General features: G+C 46.8%; 1 protein-coding gene across 2 annotated transcripts; it reads left to right on the top strand.

Annotated features, from left to right (window-relative positions):
• The first annotated feature begins 65 nt into the window (after positions 1 to 65).
• On the top strand, positions 66 to 27,764 carry LOC102460777 (cytochrome P450 2J2-like). Of its 2 annotated transcripts, XM_075936103.2 has the most exons (10): positions 66 to 195; positions 894 to 1,130; positions 9,375 to 9,537; positions 10,964 to 11,113; positions 12,122 to 12,282; positions 14,302 to 14,478; positions 15,957 to 16,092; positions 19,385 to 19,572; positions 21,633 to 21,771; positions 24,423 to 27,764. In XM_075936103.2, the coding sequence occupies exons 2-10, from the start codon at positions 921 to 923 to the stop codon at positions 24,596 to 24,598; spliced, it is 1,500 nt and encodes a 499-aa protein (XP_075792218.2). In that variant the 5' UTR covers positions 66 to 195; positions 894 to 920; the 3' UTR covers positions 24,599 to 27,764. The 2 variants fall into 2 exon arrangements, with proteins under 2 accessions (XP_075792218.2, XP_075792217.2); XM_075936102.2 differs by lacking the exon at positions 66 to 195 and having other exon boundaries at positions 635 to 1,130.
• Positions 27,765 to 27,872: the final 108 nt, after the last annotated feature.

Here is a 27,872-nt window from a genome sequence, read left to right as displayed (position 1 = left end):
GCTGGGAACAACCAGCAAAAAGGAGTTGAGAGATTGGCCTGGAGGACGGGGGAAGCAGAAGCCTCTCTCCTTTTCCGGAGCTGGGAGTCACATGGAAGGAGTAGCCTGCAGTTTCAAGTGGTCTTGGGCTACATCAGGCAGGGAGCCCAGCCTGCTTTGATGGCACTGCAGGGCTGCTGGCTGCGAGACGCGTAGGTAAGTGCCTCTCAGCCAAAACCTGCCTCAGGGACCCCTGATCCTCCTGCATCTCAACTGCCTGCCCCAGGTCACCATCCAAACCCTCTGCTCCTCCCTGCCCCAGGTCACAGCTCCCTCCCCTCCTACACCTCTTCCCCAGGCCAGAATCCTCACCCGCATCCAGACCTCCTCCCTGGCCGTACACACCAATCCCAACCCAGGTCACAACCCCTTCTTCACCCAAAGTCCCTCTCAGATCTCACACTGTCTCCTGCACCCCAGTCTCTTACTCTATGTGCCCTTCTGCACCCAACCTCCATCCTAGACCCCGACAGAAAAATGCAGCCCATGACCACTCTCCAACATTTGGGCACCTCCTCTCCCTTTCCCCTCCGAAAGTTATTGCTCACTCCTGTAACAGAGAATGGGGGAGGAGAGAATCTGTAAATGATTTATTAAAAACAGCTTGGTAGAAACAAGATCTAAGGAAGAAAAATCTGACAGATCTTTGTTGATGAGTTTAAGGAACCACAATATGGGGGCCTAGCAGAGTTTCTGGGTTAAGACTCTGGCATGGGAAGCTCTTGTTTACTTATTTCAAGTTGTTTTCATCTGGCTTCTAACCTTTGTCCTCCTTTGGCACCAGCAGCAGGAGGGTGGGGCTGTGCCCGCTGCAACCGGGTTTCCCTCTGCCCCGTCACACTTCCCTCTTTCAGCTGCAGGCGCACAGCTGGCCAAGGAAGATGTCGCTGCAGGCTGCCCCTGGGTTACTGTGGCTCTGGCAGATTGTGCCCTTTCAGACGCTGGCCGTGTTCTTGGGCCTGTTCCTGCTGATTTCCGATGTCATGAAAAGGAGACGACCGAGGAATTTCCCTCCGGGACCTTTGATCCTGCCCTTCCTGGGCAATGTACTCCATATGGATGCAAAACAGCCGCATATCGCCATTCAGAAGGTAAGCAGAGGGAGACGAGCGAGCACAAGGAGCGCTGTCTGCAAGAGTGCTGGAGACAGTGGGTCAGACCCTCCGCTGCACCTGAGGAATGTATGGCACAGCTCATGGCAGCAGCTTTCTGCACTGCCAGGATCTCAGGGTTCTTCTGAATTGCACCAGTTACTAGCTGTCCCGTGTGCAGTTTCAGACACCTGCTATCCAGGATCACCAGAGCACGGGGACACCTTTGGTCATGCTCCTTTTCCCTCTTCTGTGTTTCTGGGATATTAGATACGAGAGGAGTCAGTAAACACTAAAGATAAACTAGATCTCTAACTTTATTATACAGCCAGTCCCCGGGTTACGTACAAGATAGGGACTGTAGGATGAGAAGGATGGCAAAGCTTACTGCCGTAAGGATTACTTTGACATGTTTGCTCCGAAGTGCGGAGGCTGTGCCCGGGCCATCCTGGAAAATTACATCTCTGCCTTGAATACCCTGTGGCACCCTGAGTGCTTTGTGTGTCGGGTAAGAGAACTTGTGCTGCTCCACTGTCGCTTGACCCCTCTCCCCCTTCCCTATGTGGGTATCTGGTTGTTTTGTGTATCAGAACAAGGGGTTTGTGCCAGACCAGGACAGCCAGCCCCTCAACATATATAATGTGGCAGTAACTAAGCACCCTCTTGCTTCTCTGTCTGTTTCCTTCTCCCACCTCCCAGCCCACAGTTACTGGTTTCAGCAGCCATTTGTGGATAGGCGCAGAATTTTTTCAGTGGCTTGTGAGCTGGGCTTTCTAAGCACATGCCTTAGTACCCTGACGCGAGGAGCCTCCTCGTATGCCCGCTCTGGAAATGTGAACTTGAGACCATATTCAGACCAATTTGGAATCTCATTAAATAGCTGTAAACTGATACTGCTGATGCATAATGAACACTAATGCTGCTGAATAAATAGTTAACAGTTTCAAAGAGCCTTGCAAATATTTACCCATCTCTCAGGAGCTGTGGCAGAATTAATGTTAGTTACATGCAGCGTTCCCTCTAAGATTTTCCATCCTTGGACAGGTTGAAATTTCTTATGTGCAACACCAATATTGAGGTAGTGTGTGGATGTGCACCCACCAGTACAAACAAAAACCTTAGATATAAATATATATTTTAAATAGTCCATAGGTATGGAAGAAAATATATTTTAAAACAAGGGATAGTTAACAAGGAGCAATGCTTATAATTATTTAATATGAAATCAAATAAAGATAAAATTAACACCTATCCTTGGCTGAAGAAGTGGCTTGTGCCCACGAAAGCTCATGATACTATGTATATATTTTTGTTAGTCTCTAAGTTGCTACAGGACCATTGTTGTCAAAGCTTTTTTACTGACAGACTAACAGGGCTACCCCTCTGAGACCTTGGAGTGCATGTATCATCATACTTTCTAACAGACAGATGCATGTTTCAATGAGCTTGTAAATAAGGTTTCATCCTACAAAACAGCAAGCATCACACCTAGTACTTGCTGCTTCTGACTCATAAAAGCCAGAACACTACCAGATAGCAACGATCTGGCCTTACTGCAATACAGTTTACCCTGTTTTAATTAGTAACGTGGGATTTTTTTAAAAAAATCATTAAGATCGGAGTTTTAGGTATCAGCAACACTTAAAATCATTCTGTTAAAAGAAACGTTTTTATTCTTACCTTATGCCAGGGGTTGGCAACACCCAGCACACCACAAGTGGCACACAAGCTGATTTCCTGTGGCACGTAGGGCGGGTGCTCAGCCTCGCCACTCCCCCTGGATAGCTATGGCTGGAGCCCCAACTGTGCAGGTCCAGGCTGGAGCAACAGCTCCAGCTTCCTACTGGGAGGGGGGTGCAGGGCAGGAGAGGCGCACACACGTTCCTGGGGCTGCCCCTACTTGGCCTGGGCACGCAGCTCCTGGGAGCTAAGGGGTTAACCCCCTCCCCCAGCTTTGGGAGAGAGCAGGGCTGGCCTGCTCCACGGAGCCAGGGCTGGGTGGCTGACGCACATGATACAGTGGGCTGCTCCCTGCAGGTTGTGTCAGGGTCAGGGAGCCCTTTCCCCAGTGTCCCTCTGTGCCCAGCTGGGCTGAAGCCAGCCCTGGGCAGCCTCTGCTTTCCTCCTGCTCTGCCCCCTCTCCCCCCCCCACACACACACTCATTCTCACTCTCCCTCCATGCCCCAGTTCTGCTGCTGTGCTGGTGAGTGCCCTGGGGGCACAGGGATGTGGGGACATAATGGGGGGAGGGCATGGGGTGATGCAGGGGATCAGGCTGCAGGAGCAAGATGGGAGGGGGCAGGAGTTGCACTGAGGGGGAATGGGGTGATGCAGGGGATCAGGCCAGGGGAATATGGGGCTGAGGGGAGCAAGGCCGGAGCAGAAGGAAGATGTAAGGGTGGGATACAATTTTACTTTGCAGAAGCTTCACTTTCCATTTCTTGGCCTCCCTCCCCAGCTAGCTATTTGGCTGCATTCTCACTTTTTCTGCAGTACTCCCCTAAATTCACTCACACCCGTTCCTTCCCCACATGTCCTCTCCTGCCGCCAAACTCCCTTTGTCCCTTCCAGTGCCTGCCCACCTCACCCTGTCCTGCATCCCACCTCCCACTCACTGGCAGTCCTGTCCCACACACTGAACCCCTCGTTTTTATTCCCACCCCGAGAGTAAGGGGGTTCGCAAAATCTACCAACTCTGGAATCCCAGTAGAGTAATCTGGCCTGTGAGAAATCCTGAACCTCAGTCCTCCCTGTGCCTTCCCCTCATCCTCTAGGGCTAGAGTGCCAGAGTAGTGAGGTGTTTCAGTTGGGGGCCAAATCCGTGAGGGTTGGGCGTTTTGGGGGGAGTTTTTTTTGCGTCTCACTTGTGTGATCTCCAACTGATTTTTCTGTGGGTCAGTGACTCCCCCAATTCAAAAACAGTTCCTTACCCTGCCATAAATAAAGAAACCATTGAAACCTTTTGTGTTGGACGTAATATTTTACTTTATTAAAATGAAGTTTAATAAACTAACATGAGAAAATTAAATGCTTAATCTGTTTAATAATTTGAATAAAGCTGTTCTCCCCAGCCGCAGCACTAGCAAAATGGCTCAGAAGTAATTCTGTAATTAACAGTGCGTTTCCATTAGCAACCAGTAGCCCTCAGAAAGGTTTACATTGATCCAGGTGGTCCATGGGGCATGCAGTGGCTGAGCCCCTTTCCCTTTCCAGAAGAGCATCATGGCCCAGGGCAGGAGGGTTAAAGCTTGGCACGCCCCTTTGGAAAGGCTGACCCCAGCTCTAAGCCATTAACATTGGGGTGGGCAATAATTTTTGATGGGGGGGGGCACTTCTAGAATGTGTTTAGTGGTCAAGGGACGCACTCTTCCATTATATTAATGGAGGAAGTGCAGGGTCTGGGATGGAGCTTAGGGTAAGGGATTGGGCTGTGGAGTCTGGGAGAGAGTTTGGATGAAGTAGGAGATTGTGACCTGGAGCAATGGACTGGGGTGAGGAGGGGGTGCAGGGCCCTGCAGGGGTTGTGAACTGAGGCAGAGGTGCAGGGTGTGTGTGTGCAGTGTCTGGGGGCTGGAGCAGGGCTGCAGAAGGTTTGGGTTACATGGGGTAGGGATGCAGGAGGAAGGGAAAGGGTTGAGGAGGGAAGGAGCAACTCTGGTGCCAGAGAGAGGCTCTGGTTGGGAGACCTTACCTGGCTCCCAGCCAGCAGCCCGGCAGGATCTTTAGCCAGGGTCCCTGCCTTCCAGCCCCTGTATGTGCTCAGGGGAGCTGCAGGAGTCATGTTCATTGTTCTGAACTGAATGCTGTGAGCCCAGGGGGATGAGGGAGGAAGGGCACTTCACATGTATCAACAGGTGTGTTGTAAGCAAAACTCGTGAAGTCATTCTGCCGCTCTACTCTGCACTAGTTAGGCCTCAGCTGGAGTACTGTGTCCAGTTCTGGGCGCCACATTTCAAGAAAGATGTGGAGAAATTGGAAAGGGTACAGAGAAGAGCGACAAGAATGATTAAAGGTCTAGAGAACATGACCTATGAAGCCAGGCTTCATGAACTGGGCTTGTTTAGTTTGGAAAAAAGAAGATTAAGGGGGGACATGATAGCGGTTTTCAAATATCTAAAAGGGTGTCACAAGGAGGAAGGAGAAAATTTGTTCCTCTTGGTTTCTGAGGACAGGACAAGGAGTAATGGGCTTAAAGTGCAGCAGGGGAGGTTTAGATTGGACATTAGGAAAAAATTCCTAACTGTCAGGGTGGTCAAATATTGGAATAAATTGCCAAGGGAGGTGGTGGAATCTCCCTCTCTGGAGATATTTAAGAACAGGTTAGATAGACATCTGTCAGGGATGGTGTAGACGGAGCTTGATCCTGCCTTGAGGGCAGGGGGCTGGACTCGATGACCTCTCGAGGTCCCTTCCAGTCCTATTATTCTATGATTCTATGATTCTATGTAGGTTTGTTCTTAAGTTGAATCTGTATGTAAGTCGGAACTGGTACATATTGTAGGGGAAACTCTAGCCAAACATTTCTCTAGAGCTCAGTTTTATTCTCCCACACCTCACTTCCCTCAGACCTTTATTCTCAAGCTGAGGTGTCTGCTGAGAAAAGCCGCTCCGCATCTCCCTGGTCTGCTGGGGGGGAGAGGGCGCTAGCTTCGCGTCTCCTTGGTCTGCTGGGGAGAAGCAGCTAGTGCGTGGTTGCCTCACCCCATTTGTAAGTAGGGATCCGATGTAAGTCGGATCCATGTAACCTGGGGACTGCCTGTACACAGAAAAGGAAAGGAAAGAAATGCAGAGTTACATAAATTCATTCCAATGAATGGGATAGGTAGCACAGACAATATTATAACACCTACACCTAGGACAGTGCACAAGATATTTAACTTTAGAGATATCAGCATACATGTACTTATTGCTATAAATCGCAAACAGCTCCACCGTTGGCAACTTACAATTGTCAGACAGAAGGTCTCTTTCTTTCTCCATGCATAGAGGCATCCATAATGCATTTGCCAGTAGGAACAGCATTTCTTAATTGTAGTGAGTAAGGTAGTGGGGACTCCTTACCCCATCCTTTCCACCAATTATGTGTTCTTCACCTATATTTATACTCGACTTGGTCTTTCTAATCATCTCTACTAATCGATTACGTAATTATGTAATCGATTATGGTAATTACATGCTGTATAAGCCACCTACTATGCTCATATTTAGAGTACATTCTGCCATGCAGGATATTGCTATAACTATATGCACAAGTAACAGTTTGTACTCCATAATTTTTGCAAAAGTACCAGTACAAGGCTGCTTATGCTGTGTGTTTTTGACTTGTTCTCGCTGTACCAAGCTTAATCTGCATTGTTATGCAAAACAATTCCTGACTCTCAGAGCTCCCGTAGTAACCCAAGCCTTGCCTGCATGCTTTGGGTGCACCAGTCTTGAACCAGGCCTGGGGTTTGCTTTTGAGGGGTCTGCACTGTAGTCGAGGCAGAGCTGTTCAGGCTTCCCTACACCTTCAGCCATGTGCAGAAGGTGCGGGTCCCAGTTGTGGATTCCTATTCACGGGGGGTGTTAAGAAGTGGGTTTTTCACTAATCACATAGTCGATAGAATTTTATCGAGTAGATGATTAATTGACAGGGGAAGGTGATTAGTCCTGGCTTGCAACAGGTCTGGGAGCTACTCCCATGCAGCCACTCTGCAATTGATTTGTAGTAATCGCCAGGCAGACTCCTACTACACAAACTGCAGAGCAGCGGTAGGGGGAGCTCCCAGTACTAGTGTGAGCCGGGACTGAGCCGGGCTTGCTCAGCCCTGGCTCATGCTGGATCCAGCAGTCTCGGTCTGCTGAGGGTCCCAGCGGGGAGTTGGGATTCCCAACAGACAGGGGCTGCTGCCAGCCTCTTCCCACAGACTCTCAGGATAGGGGCTGCTTCATGGCACCAGCCCCTGTCTGCAGGGGATCCCAGCGGGAAGAGGAGCTGCTGCCCGACCATCCTCTGCACATGTCAAGCCTGAGATCATCATGGGCAGAGCTTGCTTTGCAGCAGCCTCCCTTTCTCTCTTCCTCTCCCCTGTCCCCTGCGCTTCTGCCTCTGATAGACAGAGCAGGGGCAGAGGAGGCAGTACAGCAGACATGGTGCTGGGGGGAACCAGCTTTAAAGCCCATTCCCCCAGCACCAGTTCCAGTCCTGCGCCCCCACTTACTGCCTGATGCAAGGGTGGGAGCAATTCGAGTACTTGACTCGACTAACCAATAAGCCCAGGCTTTTCCAATAGTTGACTAGACAACTAATCACTTACATCCCTACTTTCCACATGGAAATCCTCAGAAGGTAGGACCTTCCGGACATATGTCTGCTTTCTGCGGGGGGCACAGTTTAAATTAGACTTGATGAGCTTATGAATTAAGGCCTGATTACATGTGAGTGGCAGTGTCTGAGGGAGTGCACAGTGCCCCATGGTTAGGAGCCAGCCAGTGGGGAGTTGTGACTATACAGGAGGCTTGCACTGTGTGAAGGAGGTTGGGCAGTTTGATGAGCAGGCCCGTAAACATTTGCCATGTGAAAAGAGGCTCATAAAAAGTTACCAAGTATAGAAAGACTGAGAATTGGGAAGGGATTCGTGTACGGTATAAGGTTGGTGCTCATTAGGATTGGAGGAGCTCACAAGGAACTAGATGGGGCAGGAACTTGCAAGAATGACAAGGAGTCTTCAGTGACAATGCAAAACAGCTTGTAGGAATTTACTTACAGGGATAGAAATGTAGCCGTGTTAGTCTGGGGTAGCTGAAGCAAAATGCAGGACAATGTAGCACTTTAAAGACTAACAAGATGGTTTATTAGATGATGAACTTTCGTGGGCCAGACCCACTTCCTCAGATCAAATAGTGGAAGAAAATAGTCACAACCATATATACCAAAGGATACAATTAAAAAAAATGAACACATATGAAAAGGACAAATCACATTTCAGAACAGGAGGGGGATGCGGTGGGGAGGGGGAAAGGAAGGAAGGTAAGTGTCTGTGAATTGATGATATTAGAGGTGGGGAGAGTGGGATGTCTGTGAGCTAATGGTATTAGAGGTGATAATTGGGGAGGCTATCTTGGTAATGGGTAAGGTAGTTTGAGTGTTTGTTCATTCCTTCTCGGAGAGTGTCAAATTTTAACATGAATGACAGTTCAGAGGATTCCCTTTCAAGTGCAGATGTAAAAGGTCTTTGTAGCAGAATGCAGGTGGTTAAGTCATTGAGAGAGTGTCCTTTCTGGTTAAAATGGCAAAAACTGTTTTTTCTTTGTGATCTTGTCTGATATCTGTTTTACAGGGCTTTGAATGAGTTTCCTAACAATGAAGAGTTAGTAAAAACTTGTAAGGCACATGGGGAGTTGGGCCAGAGGTGGAACCTCCCTGGCAAATGAGGAAAGATGTGATTAAGAGGGAGGTAATCAGATATACAAAGTAAATTTTAAAACCTAAAAAAGTTTAGAACATTATTTGTGAGTGTCATCTCCGTTCAAGGACTAGAATGAGTTCCCTTCAAATAGGCCTCGATGGAAGTCAGTAATTTGTTTTGTGCAGCTTTCCGCCACACCCTTTGAGTGCCCCAGGGAGATGCATAGTCCATTATGAGGTGGGTGTAGGCTTCTGATGAAACTGGAGGGTGTTTTGTTTAAACCAGTATGTTTGAGTTTTTTCACTACATAGGAACAAAGTATCTGCAGTCTATAATGCGACCAGCTGGGAAAGTGTCTGCTCTGCTTACCACAGAGTAGGCCAGTTGTCAATAGCTATTATTTACCCAAAAAAGCCTTGAAAAACAATGAATAGTCTAGTAGCACCTTAAAGACAAAACATGTATATGGTATCATGAGCTTTTGTCACTTCTTCAGATGACACATTATTATTATGTATTTATTTATTATTATTTTATTCACCAGTAGGCCTGTTTTATTTGGACATCCCTTAGGAAAAGTCACAGGGCGGCCATTGTCCGTAGATATGCTTGTTTTACTGTAACCTCATTCCTCTCCCCATTTAAATGCTTCGTTCCCCTGTTTTATCCTGTTGTGAGCTCTCAGGCACTGGCTTTTTGAATCATGCTTGAACAGCCAGGCCCTTCAGTGCCATTGTAATACAAATTAGTAAGAGTACCAGTACAATAACAAAAGTAAGAAGTCATCACCTGGGCTCTAGTTCTTGTTATCAAAGAAATTAAATATGAATTCATGAACATGCTCTAATTTTCCAGCTTGCTGAAAAATACGGCAACATTTTCAGCGTGCAGTTTGGTAACCTGAAATATGTGATTGTAAATGGATTCCAACTGGTGAAGGAAGTGCTTGTCCATCAGGGTGATGACTTTCTTGATCGCCCACATATTCCTCTTATCCATGAAATCTTCAAGACATTTGGTGAGTTTTTCTTCCAGCATGTCTCAAGTACCATTTTTAATAATGAAGGCCCTGATCCTGCAAATGGGTTACACTTTATGCATATGAACTGAAGTCTGCACTACAGTAATATCTTAGGCCCAGATTCTCAAAGGTGTTCAGCTGTCGTGGGTTTGATACCCCTGTCACCTTCTGGGGGTTGTGGCTGGGCTGTGTTATAGCCTTGTGGTTGCATCTCTGGGGATGCCCCCAATCTCAGAGCTGCATGGCCCTGTCGCCTGTCAGTAATATGATCTCTGCAATCAGGGCAACACAGCCTAGTATTCGTAGTCAATTATATGGACCCCCACCATCAGGAGAGTGCAGCATAGAGGTCAGAGTCAACAGTGCTAGCAAGCTGGGCCACCAGTTTCAGAGTGACAGGGCTGGGGGCATACCTTCCCTCTGCACCAGGTTCTAAACCCAAGGCAGGATTCCTATTGAATCTTACTGAAATTGTCTCCAGTTCTTTAACTGCTTTTTCACCAAGTTTCCTGGTTATTTCCTACTGGACTCTTTGTAGTTCACCATTTCCAGGTCTCCACAGTCTCTCCCTTCTCTGTGGTATCTCAAGCCTGTGTATAGCGGGTCAATCTCCAGCTGTCTAGGCTCCACAACCTGTACTGAAGGCAGTCCTCCCACAGGAGTCAGCAGGACACCTCCTTCCTCTCCAGTGGTCAGCTCAGATTTGGCTGTTCTGCTGCCTTTTATATTCTGAGTGCAGCTTGAGCATGCCCAGTGGAGCTGAGGGGGTGTGGCCTCCTGAGCCAAGAGAGAAAGTTTAGCTCCTGCTATACCAGTGCAGGGTTGATACACCCAATCCCAGCGCCTGCCTATTAGTGAAATCAATGGAAGTTAGGCACCTAAATACCTTTGAGAATCTGGGCCTTAATAACTTGACTCAACTTTGCAAATACTTACACATGCTCTCATGTCTTTTTGACCTCTCATATTGACATCCCAACTGTGATAGCCCTGGCAGCAGCAGCAAGAAATTCACATGGCTACCACGTAGTTGTGGTGGCATCTAAAATGGATGTCCACCCTTCATGTTCCTTCGCAAGTTTGCCTTCAGCAAGAGTAAGTATAGGAGGGTTTAGGCTTCTGAAATCCCTCAAAATTGCATTTCCAGAATCATTCGCAGTCGGCATTGCAGCCTACTTTATTCAACCTCAGCTCTATACACCTTTTTGTAGAAATGTAGCTTCTGCATGTCAGACATGATCCCACTATTCCTAGAGCCCAGGCTCTCAGATATTCCAGCGACGAGCATGATGAACAGAACAGAACAGAACAGAACAGAAGATAATATCCTCTGGAAAAATAAGCAGGCCTCGCTTAAACTTGAAAAAGGAGAGTATTAAAGTAATGACCATTACAATACACCAGTTGTCATTTTTCATCCCAGGATTAATAATGTCCAATGGTCATAGCTGGAAACATCAAAGAAGATTTACTTTATCAACTCTAAGAAACTTTGGCCTGGGGAAGAGGAGCTTAGAAGAACGCATACAGGAGGAGATCAGATACTTCACAGAGACAATAGAGGAAGAAAAAGGTGAGGATGAGAGAGAATGACACTTTAAGGGCACATCTACACAGGAGGGCTAAAGCTAAATTAAGCTATGCAACTTCAGCTATTTCAATTGCGTAGCCTACATTGAAATAGTTTGTTTCAGCTTTTGGTTCTGTCTATGCAGCAGAAAGTATGAGGAGGAGCACTCTTCCTCCAACTTCTCTTACTTCTCATAAAATGAGGGTTACAAGAGTCAGAGTAAGAAGTTCTCCAGCCCAACATTATTTTGACATAATGTCAAAATAACTGCTTGTAGTGTAGATGTGGACTATGTTATTTCAGAATAACATTAGTTATTCCAAAATAAAGCTGCTGTGTAGATGTGCCCTAAGTGTTCTATCAAAACTTGTATTTATGAATGTAAAATAATAGAGATGTTCCTGAAATATGATGTTTGAATCCAGATATTTCCTAACGCTCAGCTCAGATGCGGGATTTGGTTTAGCCCATTCGGCATACATGCACCATATCTGGATACAGATCCAAAAGTTTGGAGGTTTTTGGGATTCATGTTTTATATGTCAGAAATGGCACTAAATGCTGAGTTGTCTTTTCAGCCTCCGGGTTGCCACGCAGATTAACAAAAACATCCCACAATAGTGTTCATTGCCAAGATTAATGACTAGGAAGAGAAAGTGGTTCATAATCACATACATGTTGAACGTCCCAAACTATAACAAAGGTAGAGACCTATGTGGAAATATACAAATGTCTCTATGTAGAGCAAAATCGGACTTGAACCGGCAGTTCTGCTGCATGCATCAAACAGCAGCTCATCCCATCTACGTGTTTAATAGCTTTTCAATACTCAGGTGACAATGCAGCAACCGTTGCTGAAGGGATGTATCTGAGCATGTGCAGGGGAGTGTGATAGATGCACATGTTGAGAATGGATTTCATACATATCAAATAGTTTATGCCTGTCAACAACTTTCTTCCCCTTTTCTACAAAAGCCAGAAGAACCCCAATTTCTCCCTTTTCTCTTCCAGGGCAACCTTTTGATCCTCATTTTAAAATTAACAATGCTGTTTCCAACATTATCTGTTCCATCACATTCGGGAACCGGTTTGAATATCATGACAGTCAGTTCCAGAAGTTACTACGGTTGATTGATGAGATTTCATATCTTGAGGGAAGTATTTGGAGCCAGGTAGAGCTCATTAGATTTTGCCTTTAACCACGTGAACTCAAGGGCCACGCTCCCAGTAGTTTCAGTGGTAGCACTGAGTGTGACAAAGTCATGTTGATCCCAGATTCACACTGACATTAGCCTGGCTAGGGCATCTTTGCTGTCCTATTTCCCAACAAATCTCTCCCCACCTCAGTTCCCCCTCTAGCTATTCTCTTCCATCCTGCCTCCCTGAAGGTAATCCTGCCAGATCCTCTAGCCTCAATTTTCTGTGCCAGTGCTACCTCCCCACATGCACATAGTGCAGGGCTACTCAACTTTGGAAGCCCAGAGGGCCACAATGATACGCACAGCACATGTCGAGGGCCACAACTTAAGTGTGGTTTCATCTATATGGAAATATGAATGCAAATAGCTTATTTCACACTGACAGGCATGAATAAAGCCAAGACTACACAACACACAGGCACCATTTAAGTCAGTTCTGCTGATATTAATAAAATGCAATTTTTACCCGATTTTCACACATACGACAGCACTTTAAATGAGCAATGACAGTCCAGGAATTTAACTATTAAAACTCATTTCAACAGAAAACCACTATATTGGCTACTTTTTCGTTTTGGCTTCACAACAATTCAGGAACATAACTACTAAAACACACAACTACCCAAGCTGCACTGTAAATTCAAACCGCACTGTCGGCCACAAACAACTGGGCCACGGTCTTCATTTGGCCCAAAGGCTGTGTGTTGAGTAGCCCTGACACAGTGCGATGTCTAATGAGGATGAAGATCCAATCGACTGTTTCAGTGGGCATCAGGGAGGTGTGTCTAGGAGCAAGGAAGGTAAAAGGGTCACAAACCCTCACTGTTCCCAAGCAACACCCTTCCTGGCTGTCTCCCAGTGCCTTGAACTCTGCTCAGGGGAGAGATATCTCAAAGACTTTTCGGCGTCGTAGATTTGCTGGATACTCTTGCGGCCGTGGGGGTGGCAGGGTGTCTTTGTGCAACAGGCCAGGTGGGAGATGATCCTGGAGGCCATCAAAGTCAGGGACTCACCCAGCCAGCAGCTCCTTCAAGTGGCTCCATTTGCAGGGACAAAGCACCATGTTTCATAATGATGCAGGATCACAGACCTAGGCCTCAAACCCAGGTTTCCAAGGACACATTGTTACCCAAATGCGATTGGACCTTTCTCCTCTTGGTGCCTCTCAGTTCAGCACCGCACAGTGGTGGGGGTGAGACATAACCCTGCCAGACAGCAGCAGTCATGTTGAGAGGCAAAGCACAGTGCCTATGTCCATCTACTCATGGTGCTGGGCCTAAGCAGTTTCCCATGTGTTTTACCAACCCTTCAATACCAAAGTCCAACCTCTAATAAAAACTGTGGTAACATCAATAGTATCAACATCATGTGTCCACATGTGAGGCCAGTTTCTGGGGTAATGACCTTTTTGTATCCTTCCAAGCTTGTCAATCAACAAATCATTAACAAGGTGGCCTCCTGCCTTCTGAAGTTCCTGTTACCGCACTGCCTCAGGCAATACAGCACAGGATCTGGTAGGGGTGACAAAGCAATGGGAGCAGTGGCTAATAACCAGCCCAGCAGAGGGCTGAGAGAAATGAGTGAATATTTTAGCAAGAAAGAATGGGCTGGTGGTTAAAACAGTGTTCGCACTTTCTGGCTCTGTAACAGATGCCTGTGCAATCGTGGCCCAATTCCTTAATCTCTTGCTGCTTCAATTCTCACTAGGTAAAATGATGTTAATTCATCCTTTCTTCCACCCTTTGTTTGCTCTGTCTCTGGATTCTAGGTTGCTCAGGTCAGAGACTGTCTGGTATGAAGATGTGAAGTGCCTAGCATGCTGGGCTGCTGCTCTCCCCAAGGGCTCTGAGCACATCCATAATGAAATTATGTATTAGGGTGGTTTAATAAATGTGGTGTCTCCAGAAGAATGCATGGGGGTACATTAAATCATAAGTTGAATTTTTCTAAAACGAGGCGAAAATACATTGAGTTGTGTTTGTATGTCAAAAGCTGTACAACGCCTTCCCCACCCTAATGAAGCGGATCCCAGGACCCCATCACACCATTTTCAAAAACTGGGAGAAACTGAAGTGTTTTGTGCGGGAAATTATTGCAAAGCACAAAGAGGACTGGAATCCCTCAGGAATCAGAGACTTCATTGACTCTTATCTGAAGGAAATGGCAAAGGTAAGAGACCAGAGAACAAAGCAAACTGGAACAATCCACTTCTTTATTTTAAAAATTAGAAGTAGAACTACAGTGACAGAGATCTCCAGCTGAGTTGTATGAGCATCTGACCCTCCATTAGTGAACAGTTAGGAACCTCAGGGGCTGATTCTGCAGAGCCTTTAAGCCCATGCTTTGCCTTAAGCAGGGAAGAGTAGGCTCACTGATGTCAGTAGGCCTACTCACATGCTTTTCTGAATTAGGGCCTAAAAAATGTAAGGGTTTGCCTTGTTCTAGGGACCAGACCAAAAAGCCAGTTAAAGTGCCTGGGACTCTTTCAGCGACACCAGCAGGCCTTGTGCTCAGACCTAAACTCAGCTCAAACTTTTCATTCTCAAAAATGATTCCCAAAGCACAGTGTTTCTATCTAACTAGACAATTAGCCTGTCATAAGATGGGATTTTCAGGTCTCTCCTCCACGTTGGTTTTCTCTCCTGAGCCTCCGGTCCCTCGATCCATCTCTCTCTTTCTCTCTTTCCTCCTCCTACTACCTCCCCCTCTGTCTCTCTCAGCTCTCCTCCACCTCCTGCCTCTCTCTCTGTCTCTCTCTTTCTCTTCTCCTCGCCCTCCTGCCTCTCACTCGGGGGACTGCGGAGTCCAAATGGTCACTTGCACCACTTGCTCCCATGCGGCGGCCTGGCTGAGCAATTCAGAAGTCAGCCAAGCGCCACAGCGGGAGGCGAAGGGGGACAATGACGTTCACGGCCAGGGGGCGGGGCCTGGAGCCGCTGTCATGCCGCACGTCACCGCCTCCCTTCGCCTCCCACCGTGGCGCTCGGCTGACTTCTGCGCCACTCAGCCGGGCCACAGCGGGGCAGCAAGTAGCCGTTTGGGCTTCCCCTTGGTGGCCCAGCTGAGTGGCTCAGAAGTCAGCCGAATGCCACGGCAGGAGGCGAAGGGGGGCGAGGCGGTGACGTACATGGCCAGGCCCTACCCCCTGGGCATGTACGTCACCGCCCCGCCCCCTTTCCCCTTCCTCTGTGGCACTTGGCTCCACCCTCTGGGCATGTATGTCACTGCCCCACCCCTTTCTCCTTCCGCTGTGGCACTTGGCTCCACCCTCTGGGCATGTACGTCACCGCCCTACCCCCTTTCTCCTTCCGCCATGGCACTCGGCTGACTTCTGCGCCACTCAGCCGGGCCACCGCAGGGGAACAAGCGGCGCAAGCAGCCGTTTGTGCCCTGCACTCTCCATGCAGCATGGGCCGCCCAGAGGGAACAGCCAGCATTTCGGCATTACAGACTCAGACACTGGGCTACTATATATATGATGGTGCTGTCCTTTGAGGGGCTGTGTTTACTCAAATCTCTCTGAAGGCAGTGGACCTGCAGGGAACCCAATGGTTTGCATACCTGAGCCTGGAATGATGTTTCCATGGCTTTGTATAATACTAATGAATATTGCTGTCATATTTCCAACTTTATGTCTTTGTTCTAAGGCGGATGCTGACCCTACTTTCCATGAAGAAAATCTCTTATTTTCCACATTGGATCTTTTTTTTGCTGGAACTGAAACAACATCTTCAACCATCCGCTGGGCTCTGCTGTACATGGCCACAAATCCAGAGATTCAAGGTAAATGGTAAGGGTTTATGTTTCTAAGCTCATAATATCTCTTTAATTCTTGCCCTTAGCCCTTGCCACATCTGGTTTTTCACAGAACTTAGAATGTTGTTTTATTAACCATCTGTGCAAAGGTGCTTTCTTTCTGCATTTGCCATTTCCCCCCATTCAGAAACCCTTCCCTTTATTGGACATGCTTTTCCTTTTTTCTCCCCCTCAGTTATACCTCCAACAACTAGCACAGGGATAAGGAGTGCAAGCCGCAGCTCCGACAGCCTTGCCAGGTCCATATGCAGAAATTTCTGCGTGAAAAAATGCTTATTTTGTAAATGTGGATCTCAATTTTTTTTAAATATAAAGGAGTGCTAAATAGTCATGCTATAGTGTGCATAAAGAGAGGTTAATGAAAAAATTTAAGTGGTAACAGTGATTGGTAAAATGATTTTGTTACTTACACATACACACACATACACACACTGTAGGCCACATCATCATCACACACACACACACTACAAGCCACAGTGATCTCTCTCTCACACAAACACACACATACACACACAGCAAGCCACTATGATCTCTCACTCCCCCCCCCCCGCCTCCACTGCAGGCTATGGTGATCTCTCTCTCACACACACACTGCAAGCCACTATGATATCTCACTCCCCCCCCCTCCACTGCAGGCTATTATGATCTCTCTCTCTCGCACACACGCACACACATGCAAGCCACACTGATCTCTCTCTCACACACACACCCCCACTGCAGGCGATGGTGATCTCTCTCTCTCTCTCTCTCTCTCTCTCTCTCTCTCTCTCTCACATACACACACACACACACTGCAAGCCACACTGATCTTTCTCACACACCCCCCCCACTGCAGGCTATGGTGATCGCACACGTGTGCGCACACACACACACACACACACGCTCACTAAGGGACATGCGTATGAGGTTTAAGGTGAGGCGCAAAGCCAAGCGCAGGCCCAGCAAGCTGTGCATGTTGCTGCCTGCTAGTGACCTCAGGGAGCTGTTTAGCCGCCTGCCCCAGGGAAGCAGCTGAAGCCCAGAGCGCAGTGAGCCCAAGCTCGCTCCCACCCTAGGAAAAACCCTTGTTCCTCCGCCAGGCACCCAGCTTTGCTGGGACACTGTGCCGAAACCATTGCTTCTGCTGCTCCGGCCCCTCTCGCTCTGCAGCGCTGCACCCAAGGCACCCCTTGCTCTTATCCCAGCCCGAGGGGCTCACTGAGGGCTCCAAGGGAGCTAGTGCATTGGGACAGGTAGGAGGAACATACGTCTCCCCAGACAATGGTGGTGGGAACACGGGGCCTGCTTCCCGGTGAGCCTGCTTGCGGGCTCGGAGCTGGGCTCTGTGACACCCAGTCACGTGCATTCCACGGGGATGCCGGAGCCCAGGACCTGCAGTGCTAACTGGCTCCCTCCCCCATTGCAGGACAGGCAGGGTCCGGGGGAGGGTGTAATGCCCCAGAGACTGGCTGGTGGGGGCTTTGCTCTTCCCCGTTCCAATCTACGATCCCATTTCAGTGGCTCTGGGCACATCCCCGCCTTGCGAGGGAACAGGCTGCTCGCCTGGGAGCGCAGTGCAAACACCTGCTGCCTGAATCTCCTTTCCCCTGGAGCTGCGCATTGCACGCTCAGCCACTGATCCCTGGCCCTGCATGGGGCGATTCCAAGTTCTCTAGTTAACTGGCGAACCCAGCGTCCAGGAGATGCTGGTGGGCTTGGAGGTCCCAGTGTGGCAGGCGTCTGTGTATGGAGGGTGTCTTCCCTTTCCCTTTCAAACGCTGATTTCTTTCCCCTCCCTTGGGCAGTCCCAGACCCTGCTTAGCCATTACAAGAGCTCCTGGGTCACCAAGGGGGGGGGGGGTTGCGTTCACACCGTTGGTACCCCCCGGCATACAAGCCTGCTTGATTAAAGAGGAAACTGGCCTTGTGGCTAATGCATAGGACTGAGATTCAAAACACCCAAATCCTAGTCCAGGTTCTGCCTCAGACTTCCTGTGTGACACTGGGCACCTCATTTAACCCTTCCATGCCTGTAAATACAGCTTCTGGATTTTTAAAGGTGGACCATGGGCAATATTCTCTTCAGCCTTCAAATGTGAGCTAGGAGGCAACAAGGGGGCCTGTGTTGAAAATCATGGCAGATTTAATCTGCTTCCTGTCGTGCAAAATAAGTGTGATCCTTGGACTCTTGGCAAGCTGCTGGATAACCCTCTGCCTGAACAATTGGAGAGTGTTGCCTGACAGCAGATAAATATTCACAGGCTCAGAGTCCCTTGGGTCAGCCCAGTAATTGACTTTGCTCTCTTGAACAGGTGCAAAATATGTATTGCTAATGCCTTTACATTTGATTTTGAGAAGTGGAGCAAATGCCTCTTGCCTTCCGTGTAGGTATTAAAGCAGGTTTTCCTATTATGCCTTAGTGACATTTAAAAATGGTTCTCATCTCCCTCCCATTTCACTAGTCTTGGGCTAATCAGCTGCAGTTTTCTTACGTATTTGTACATTCAGATCTCTTCATTGCTCACCGATACTGTTTTCAGTGTATAAATAGAATTTTCTTAGGAACATAAGAACATTAGAATGGCCGTACTGGGTCAGACCAAAGGTCCATCTAGCCCAGTATCCTGTCTACCGACAGTGGCCAACACCAGGTGCCCCAGAGAGGGTGGACCGAAGACAATGATCAAGCGATTTGTCTCCTGCCATCCCTCTCCAGCCTCTGACAGACAGAGGCCAAAGACACCATTTTATCCCCTGGCTAATAGCCTTTTATGGACCTAACCTCCATGAATTTATCCAGCTTCTCTTTAAACTCTATTATAGTTCTAGCCTTCACAGCCTCCTCTGGCAAGGAGTTCCACAGGTTGACAACACGCTGTGTGAAGAAGAACTTCCTTTTATTAGTTTTAAACCTGCTACCCATTAATTTCATTTGGTGTCCTCTAGTTCTTCTATTATGGGAACTAATAAATAACTTTTCTTTATCTGCCCTCTCCACACCACTCATGATTTTATAGACCTCTATCATATCCCCCCTCAGTCTCCTCTTTTTCTCAACTGAAAAGTCCCAGTCTCTTTAGCCTCTCCTCATATGGGACCCGTTCCAAACCCCTAATCATTTTAGTTGCCCTTTTCTGAACCCTTTCCAAGGCCAAAATATCTTTTTTGAGGTGAATAGCTTTAAAATCAATGAACTCTAAACCCTGCCTAGTTTAAGCCTGTTGTTCCATGAACATATTGTTTGTTTTCATACCCTTGATGAACTTTGCTCTTTTCCTAGAGAGAGTGCAAGCAGAGATTGACACAGTGATTGGCCAGTCTCGACAGCCCGCCCTAGGGGACAGGGATAACATGCCGTACACCAATGCAGTTGTTCACGAAGTGCAAAGGATAAGCAACATCGTGCCTTTAAATGGGATCAGAATGGCAACAAGGGACACAACACTGGCTGGATACCAAGTGCCAAAAGTAAACTGGAAGGAAATGTATCTTTCATTTCTCATCTTGGTTTAAGAACTTAATAGAGATGAGCCCAACCCAATATCCCAGACAGATACATCTTTGCCCTGAGGAGGATCCCGTTCCAAATCTGTACCTATTTTGGGACCCAATCCAGATACAAATCTGCATTTTAATAATGGCCCCTATTTTTAAATATTGGGTATAACCCTAACCAAAAGCTTGATACTCACATTCCTAAGCTTTGAGACAGTTGAAATCCAGATCAGAATTTTGCATCTGTCTTCATAAAACATGATTTAAGTGATTTATTTTAACTGCATGAAACCCTAGTAAAGGGACTAGGAATTAGGTCCAGCACAAGTTCACCACTGTGGCTATTGCTCAGGAAAGGTCAGCCAGGCTCTTGGATTAATGCTGTTAACTAACGGAATTTCCATCGACTACTTGACTAGTTGATAGGCAGTTCCTCCTTTGAAATGTACAAGAGCTGCCGGTGGTACATTTCAAATGAGGAATGCCAAACAATACGCGCAGCCCAGGGCCAGCAGGAAGTCCCGCTGACTCCAGGCTCCCCGGGGGTACTTACCCTTTGAAATGCACAAGAGCCCCCAAGGGCATGTGAAGTGAGGTGTGTGCTGATTGCACACAACATTGACTGAGAGCCAGGAGCGCCCTCTGTAGCGAATCAAAGAGTTGCTATGGATCAGTCTGCACACCCCATAAATTCTAGGCATACAAGCGCAGTCAACAAAACTACCCTGTCCTCGGAGACCATCTTGGTTACCACAACCTTGCAGCCCATTGTGATGGAGAAGCCCCACTCATGCGGCCCACTCTCTAGCCTCGGTTGCCCATTGCTGTTCTGTACACATGTTCATTCACGACCAGCCACCACATCTGAGAGAATGTGGCTCTTAAAAAAGAAAGGTGGGTGGGTGGGGTTTGCTCCTTTTGGACTCTTTATGTTGTATAAAGAATGCCTGGGAGTTTATAATTTTTCCTGCTTGTTTTTATATTAGAAATTCAACTTTGTCTAACCTGTTTTTCCTAGGAGATGCAGAACTAGTAGATCTATCGCAGGGCTGGGCAAAATATGATCTGAGGGCCGTATCTGGCCTACCAAGCGGCTGAATCCAGCCTGCCAGTGTCTCAGCTGGCTCCCTGCCTTCCTTTGCCCTGCTTGGCATTCAGGAAAGCTAGCTGCAGGGCTGTGTGTGTTTCTGAATGTTGAGAGCCTGGAGAGAGGCTTCTCATGCTGCTCCTGCCCCCGATATCTCCCATTGGCTGATTCTGGACAGGAAGCATGTGAAGTGCGCCTCCTCCCTCAGGTTTACAACATTCAGTTCAGAGCAGTAAACATGGCCCCTGCAGCTTCCTGGAAGGCAGGGACACTGGCTAAGAAACCTGTTGGGCTGCTGGCTGGGGGCCAGGGAAGGTCTCTCAGCCACAGACTGCCTGTCTCTGGCATATCATTCTCTCCCTCCCCCAACTTTCTGTTCCCCTTCTGCCACCCCCCCAATCCCAAGTAACCCAAACCTGCTGCACTCTTTTCCAGCCCCCAGACACCTTCCCAGACTCTGCATCCCTTCCTACATCCCTCTTCAGGTCAGAAACCCCTCCCAGACCTTGCACCCCAATCCACTGGCCTTGCACTCCTTCCTGCACTCCTGCCCCCAGTTATAACCCCCTCCCAGGCCCTGCACTCCCTCCTTCACTCCACTCCATTGAACCCAGATCATGATCCCCTCCCAGAGCTTACATCCCAGTCCCTTACCATGCGCTTCTTCCTGCATCCAACCTCCATCCCACAGCCTGTGATGGCTCCCATTCTGTTCACTCTGATTCCTCCAGCAAAACCAAGGGAAGTCAGATTTGAAATTTGAGATAAATGTAATGTAAAGAACTGGCTGGAGAATTATCTTTAAAAATAATCCTGTTGGCCCTTCTTTATATATATCATAAAAGATTAAAAAGAAAGGCCATGACTCCTCCTTTTTTACCTTTGTAAGTCACAATTAACAATGGAATCAAGGAAAGTGTAAATTCCTCTTGTTCTCTCTCTTTAGGGTACCGCTTTGATTCCCAATTTGACATCGGTGCTATTTGACAAGAATGAGTGGGAAACCCCTCATACTTTCAATCCTAAACATTTCCTAGAGGATGGTCAATTCAAGAAGAGAGAAGCTTTCCTGCCATTCTCTGCAGGTGAGATGTGTCTGACACTGTGCATTAGCATTATAGAACCAAGTCTTGGGCTCTCTTCTTTTTCAGATTAGGGAAAACCCACAGCGTTTATTAGAGACAGAGGCACAATGGAAAGTGGAAAATTCAGAAATGGAACTCATGAGCAGTGTTCGTGTCCCAGTCCAGCTTGCACAGTTATTTCATAGGTAGAGGGCAGGTCATTCATGAACAAGTGCTCTCTCCTAAAACAGACTTAGACACAACAATAGCAACAAAGGAAAAATAGTGTAGACATAACCAAAAGTGGGTAGAAAGAGGAAGTAGCCTACCTCACTTGTTGGGAACATTAGAGTGAAGACAGGAATTGCCCTCCTCACCTTTCACTATTCCTTTTCACTTAGTGGAAGAGGCAGCATGGGGAATAAAACATGAGGACGATGATAAAAGTGTGGGAAATCCCTGGAGCACCCTCCTAAAAAATGACCCATTAGAATATTTTACTATAGGACAAGGTGGATTCTCCATCCCTTCAATTCATGAAAGACCTGACTGCACACTGTTTAAGTCAATAGGAACTTTAGCATTAACTTCTTTGGACACAGGATCAGACCCTTAATCAAAATTGGAGGATTTCAGAATGCTGGGCATGATGTAGCAATCTCTTTGTGACATTCTGTGGCCTGTTGTAGGCAGGAGGTTTGACTAGATGATCTAATGGTTTCTTCCGGCTTTAAAAATCGGGAGTGGGGTGGGGGGAGAACAGAGGAAAATCTGTTTGCATACTTACCCCCATGCATGTTGTTTTAATACTATTGGAGTAAACCCTAAACCAAAACACTCCTGACTTCCGTAGAAGTTTGATTTAGGATATAAACATTTCAACTAGTCCCATTTCTCTCTAAGGGTACGTCTACATAGCAATATTATTTTGAAATAACTAGCGTTATTTCAAAATAACTTAGTCTGCTTCTACACTGCAGGCAGTTATTTCAACATAAGGTCAAAATTCTGTCAAGCTGGACTCAGACTCCTTTAACCCTTACTGTACAAGCAGAACTGGAAGTTGGAGGAAGAATGCTCCTTTTCGAAATAGGTGCTGTGTAGATGCTCCTAATTTTGAAATAAACTATTTTGAAATAAGCGACACAATTGTCATAGCTCAATTTGCATAGCTTATTTCGAATTAAGCTCTGCAGTGTAAATGCACCCTATTAGCGTAGATTTGATGCCCTCAGAATAGCCCCACATATTCTGGGGAAGTTCAGCTATAAAGCTAAACTTTGCAGATCAGGCTTCTCTGTGATTATTTCTTGCTCGAAAGGCTTGCCAATTAGAGATTTTTGTGTTTTGCACACATGACCAAGAGCATCAAAAAAAGTGCTGAAATTCAAAATTTCATTCAAAGATGAATTTTCACCTCAATGCATATGAAAACTGGTGGTTTTGTGTATTTTTTTAAAGAACATGTTTTTTCACCTGATATTATATGCTAAATTTAAAGAAGGAGAAAAAGATTTCACAAACAAAAATTCCTGAAACAAAACGGTGTGTGAAGCAGGGATTTTATACAGTTCTATACAAGTCTTGTTTATACACAGGTCTATCAATACTTTCTTGCAACTTAAAAGAACAAGCAATATTAGCAGTGTCTGGGTGTGGTTAAGTAAAGTATGCAATATCTTTTCTCTTTTTACGCTGTGTAGCTATAAACTAAGAGTCAGGGCTACCAATGTGCCTTCTTTAGACATACTGCTGGGTAGAGCTGCCTGTGTTCAGTGGTCCATGTGTTACGTCATTGAGAAGCTAGGTCAGGGACAGATGACACCTGACTTGTGTTATTTTAACTTTTCAATCAAGAATTAATACAGCGGTGTGCAGTGGATGTGTTAGGGAAGTAAGACATCAGCTAGACACAGAAATCATAGTCAGTTAAGTATGTGATTTTTAAAATCAGTATAAGTGAAAACATCACAGCCTTTCTAATGTGGATACAGTTATGGCTTGGGGAATAAGCTATACTGAAATAAGGCACTAGTGTAATGACATAGTTATACAGGTTGCACTTTTATAAATTGGAACTCTCTTGTCCAGCACAGGCTCAGCTGGGCTGTGAGGGGGAGGTAGTGGGCTGGGAACTCAGGTGAGCAGCTCAGCTAGACTGTGAGGCAGAAGGGGTGGGAGCCAGCCTGCAGCTCAGCTGGGCCATGGGTTTGGGGGGCGGGTGTGCAGTGCAGGGGAGGAGGCAAGCAGCGAGGGAGCCAAATTTTGCCCTGGTCTGGCAAAATCCCTCATCCTGGTCTGGTCCTGAGGGTGCTGCCCCAGGGAAGTGCAATCTGTACTGATATAAAAATGTGTGTAAATCAGGGCTTCGGTAGCCATGCAGAGATGTGGTTGGTTTTCCAGGCATTATCAAACATCATTGTTTCTATTATGAGAAGGAATTACTGAAGTACTGCTGTAATCAATGCAAATCTTAGCATCCACAGTTATGAATGAAGGAAACTTTAGTACTAAAATCAGCAAATGGTAAATCGGAAGCGGTGAGACAAAGCCATCTCTTCTTCCTCACTGTTCCAGAATTGCTGCCATGGAAAATTAACACCTCATTTGTCATGAGACATACTGTTCTGACAAGAACCTTTGGCTGATGTGCACAACTGTTTTCTTTTCAGGAAAGCGGGGTTGCCTTGGCGAGCAGCTGGCTAGAACAGAGCTGTTCCTGTTCTTCACCACCCTCCTTCAGAAATTCACATTCCAAGCTCCAAAGGGCGTAAAGCTAAGCCTTGAGTTCAGAGTTGGAGTTGCTCTCTCTCCACAGCCATACAAGATCTGTGCGCTGTCTCGGTAGGGAAAGCCACACCAATTTCGTCATTGACCCATTTCTGAAAATAATTAGTATTTGCTGTGCTTGTATATAGGGCTGTACCTACAATATCAGCCATTGGACCATTTGGGAACCTGTTATTGGAAGGAACTGTAGATATTATGATATATCCTACCATGATGGTCATTCTTCCTGATGTCCCTACCAAAGCATCCTGTGTATGCAGGTAGACAACAGAGTTTTATAATGTTTTCTGTAATATGCTTAATGGGGAATGTGACAATAAATGTTAAGCAACTATAACTCTGCTGGTTGCCCTTCTCTGGTTAGCAGGGAAGAACAGTCTTCTAGGCCCCTAATAAAGATGCATCAGGCAGACTGCATGTGTCTTTGTCTGATGTTAAAACTGAAAGAGCTCAGAAGGATCCTTGTGATTCAGCATGATCACACTGTTGCTTTTAGGAGTAATTAGAATACAGGTTGTATTATAAAGAAAATATCATGAATGATTAAAAGTGTGTACTAACAGAAAGTTTGTATTAGAAATAGATTAATACCTTACTACGGCAAATATATTCCTTTTCCCATATGAAATAATTATGTAGTTCCTGGGGAAGGCGCATGAATGAGTTTGGAATGGGAGTGTTTGGAGAAAGATGATACCTTGAAAGCTCAGCAGTTTCAGAGTCCAGATGGTCAAAGAAGCCAGAAGACTAAGGGGTGCCAAGGCACTATAAATTGGGCCCAATATAAGGCAGACTGGTGCAGGATATATAGATGGCGTTGGAGTTAAGAGCAAGCACCCATTTTAGATAAGCAGCAGGAAGGAGGCACTAAGGTACTGATGTCAGATGACAAAGTAAAACAACTTCCAGATAAACAGATGTTAAACAACACTGATAGGGATTGATTAAGAGCTGACACAGCAAAATGTATGCACCTGACTGGGAGAAAAGTCCTGTGAAAGATGGGATGTCTTTCATTAATCTCTGGGTCTCGTCTTGTCAAGATCGGCATGTCAGGCCTGACTGAGAGAAGTCTCCACTCCTCCCACTCACATTTAATGTGCCTGGCCAGTGAGTTAATGTGAGCAACAGCCTGGTAACTTTAAGTAACAACAAGGGTGTGATGAGAGAACTTCTGAGCCTTTACAAATGTTAGTACTATTATATTTTTAAAACTTGCCCATATGGGGATTTGAATTGATAGCCTATGGCAGGCCTGGGCAAAATATAGCCCATGCACTGGATCCAGCTCACCAAGCTCCTAGATCCAGCCAGCAGACACAGCGGGGAGCCCTAGGCAGGCACCCCTGCTTGCCCTGCAGCCCCACACACTGCTTGGAAAAGCATCTGCAGAGCCTTTTATCTTTAAAACTGTGAGCCCAAGTGGGGTGGGGGGAGGCTGCAGGTGTAACTCCCACCCCCAGTACAGTCCCATTGGCCAGCTCCTGGCCAGAAACTGGCCAATAGGAGCTGCCTGTTTAAATAAAAGGCAGCACATGAAGCACCACTCCCCATTCCCCTCCAGCTCAGTAATTCACACAAGCACATGGCCCTGCAGCCTGTGGAGGCAGGCAGGCTGGCTGAGAAATGTTTTAAGTTCTGCAAGCATTTAGCTCTGTAGGAAGGCAGGCTGGTTGGGCTGCTGGGTAGTAAGTCTTCTGGTCACTCCCTTTCCTCCCCAACCTCTGCCCCCTCACTCAACAGACCTAAACCCTCTGCCCCCCTCCTGCACCCATATCTCCTCCCAGATCTGGCACCCCAATACCATGCCCCAAATCACAATCCCCTTCTACCTTAGGTTACAACCCAAACCCCTGTACTCTAGTCCACTTCCCTAGGGTTGCCAGGTGTCCAGTTTTGAACCGAACAGTCCAGTATTTGAGCTTTCTGTTCAGGAAACAAATTGAGAAAATATTAATGGGAAAATATAAATCTCCAGTATTTTCTAAATAAGATGTAATGTAGATTATGATGTAATGTCAAGTGTGTCCAGTATTTTTGTTGAAACCATCTGGCAACCCTACACTTCCCTGGGTCACATTCCAACACCCTGCACCATAGTCCCCGGTCATAGGTCACAACTGCCTCCTTCACCTAAACTCCCTCCCAGACCCCACTCTCCATCCTGCACCCCAATCCCTTACCCCAAGCTCCTGTCTGCATCCAAATTCCATCCCAGACCCCACACCTCCTCCATTAATATCATGGAAGAGTGTGGCCCTCAACCACTTTTCAAAATCTTGGTGTGACCCCTTGTCAAAAATTACTTCCCACTCCTGGCCTATGGGTTCTACCTTGCTGCCATGAGAGAGGCTGAGAAACCACATGGCTTTTAGATGCCAAGCAAGAAAGAGAAGGCAGAGTACAGGTTGAACCTTGTAGGGGACCCTGGACAGGCCTGCCTTAACTGAAATCATAATGTCTGCCTTGCCCAAAGTATGGATCTTTAACAATGCAACCCAGGCCTGTCTTAAGTCTGGTACACATAAGCACACAAGCAAGGCTGGGGGGAGCTTGGAAAGGCCGTTTGTTGTTGTTGTTGTTTGCACAATCATGCAGATTCAGCATGGTACAGTGAGACCACACCAAGAACACCGGGAGGAACTGTGTACTGGTACATTCTAGTACCGATAAGCAAAAATTCAAGATACAGCCATTAAACTATGAACCAAGCACGTAGTTTTTGCAACATCCTGAGTAGCAGGGTGTACCCCAAACAAGGGCATTGGGCATTTTAGGTATCTTACACAACACAATCAATTGGTAGATATTATTAGAACCAAGTCTCGCTTTGCTGTAAAATGGGCGTAGTAAGAAGAATCGATGGGAAGTAGTGAGCAAGATTGAACCACAGATCCTGCTCATTGTAACTAGAAGTAACTAGACCCTTCACACCGGCTATGGCAGTGCATGGCGTCCCAAAGCATGGGAGTCAAAGGGACCACTAACCTCCTGCCTGGTACTATAGATGGCATACGGGTGAAGTGTAAGTGAACTAGGCTTAAACAGTGTATAATAATAAATCTTCTATTAATTGCTTTTGTATTGTTTTGTGTTGTACTAATTGTTTGTAAAATTCATAGTACTTAAGGTTTAAATTGTATAGTCCTTGTTTATAAGGCTTGGAAAACTTAACTATATTTACTGCTTAAAGCTTGCAATAAATAAGAAAGTGGTTAAGTCTCTCTGGAGTGTCCTGGTTTCCTTCGGATCTAAAATAAATCGAACCACAAAACTCTGTAGGCCGGCACCCTGGGGTCCTGTCCAGCACTGAACTAGAGAATTTGCCAGAC

This window comes from Pelodiscus sinensis, chromosome 9 (assembly GCF_052426305.1).
Source record: "Pelodiscus sinensis isolate ZL-2025 chromosome 9, ASM5242630v1, whole genome shotgun sequence".
NCBI lineage: Eukaryota > Metazoa > Chordata > Testudines > Trionychidae > Pelodiscus > Pelodiscus sinensis.
Note: the sequence above shows the minus strand (reverse complement) of the source record. Positions and strands in the feature narration are given on the sequence as shown.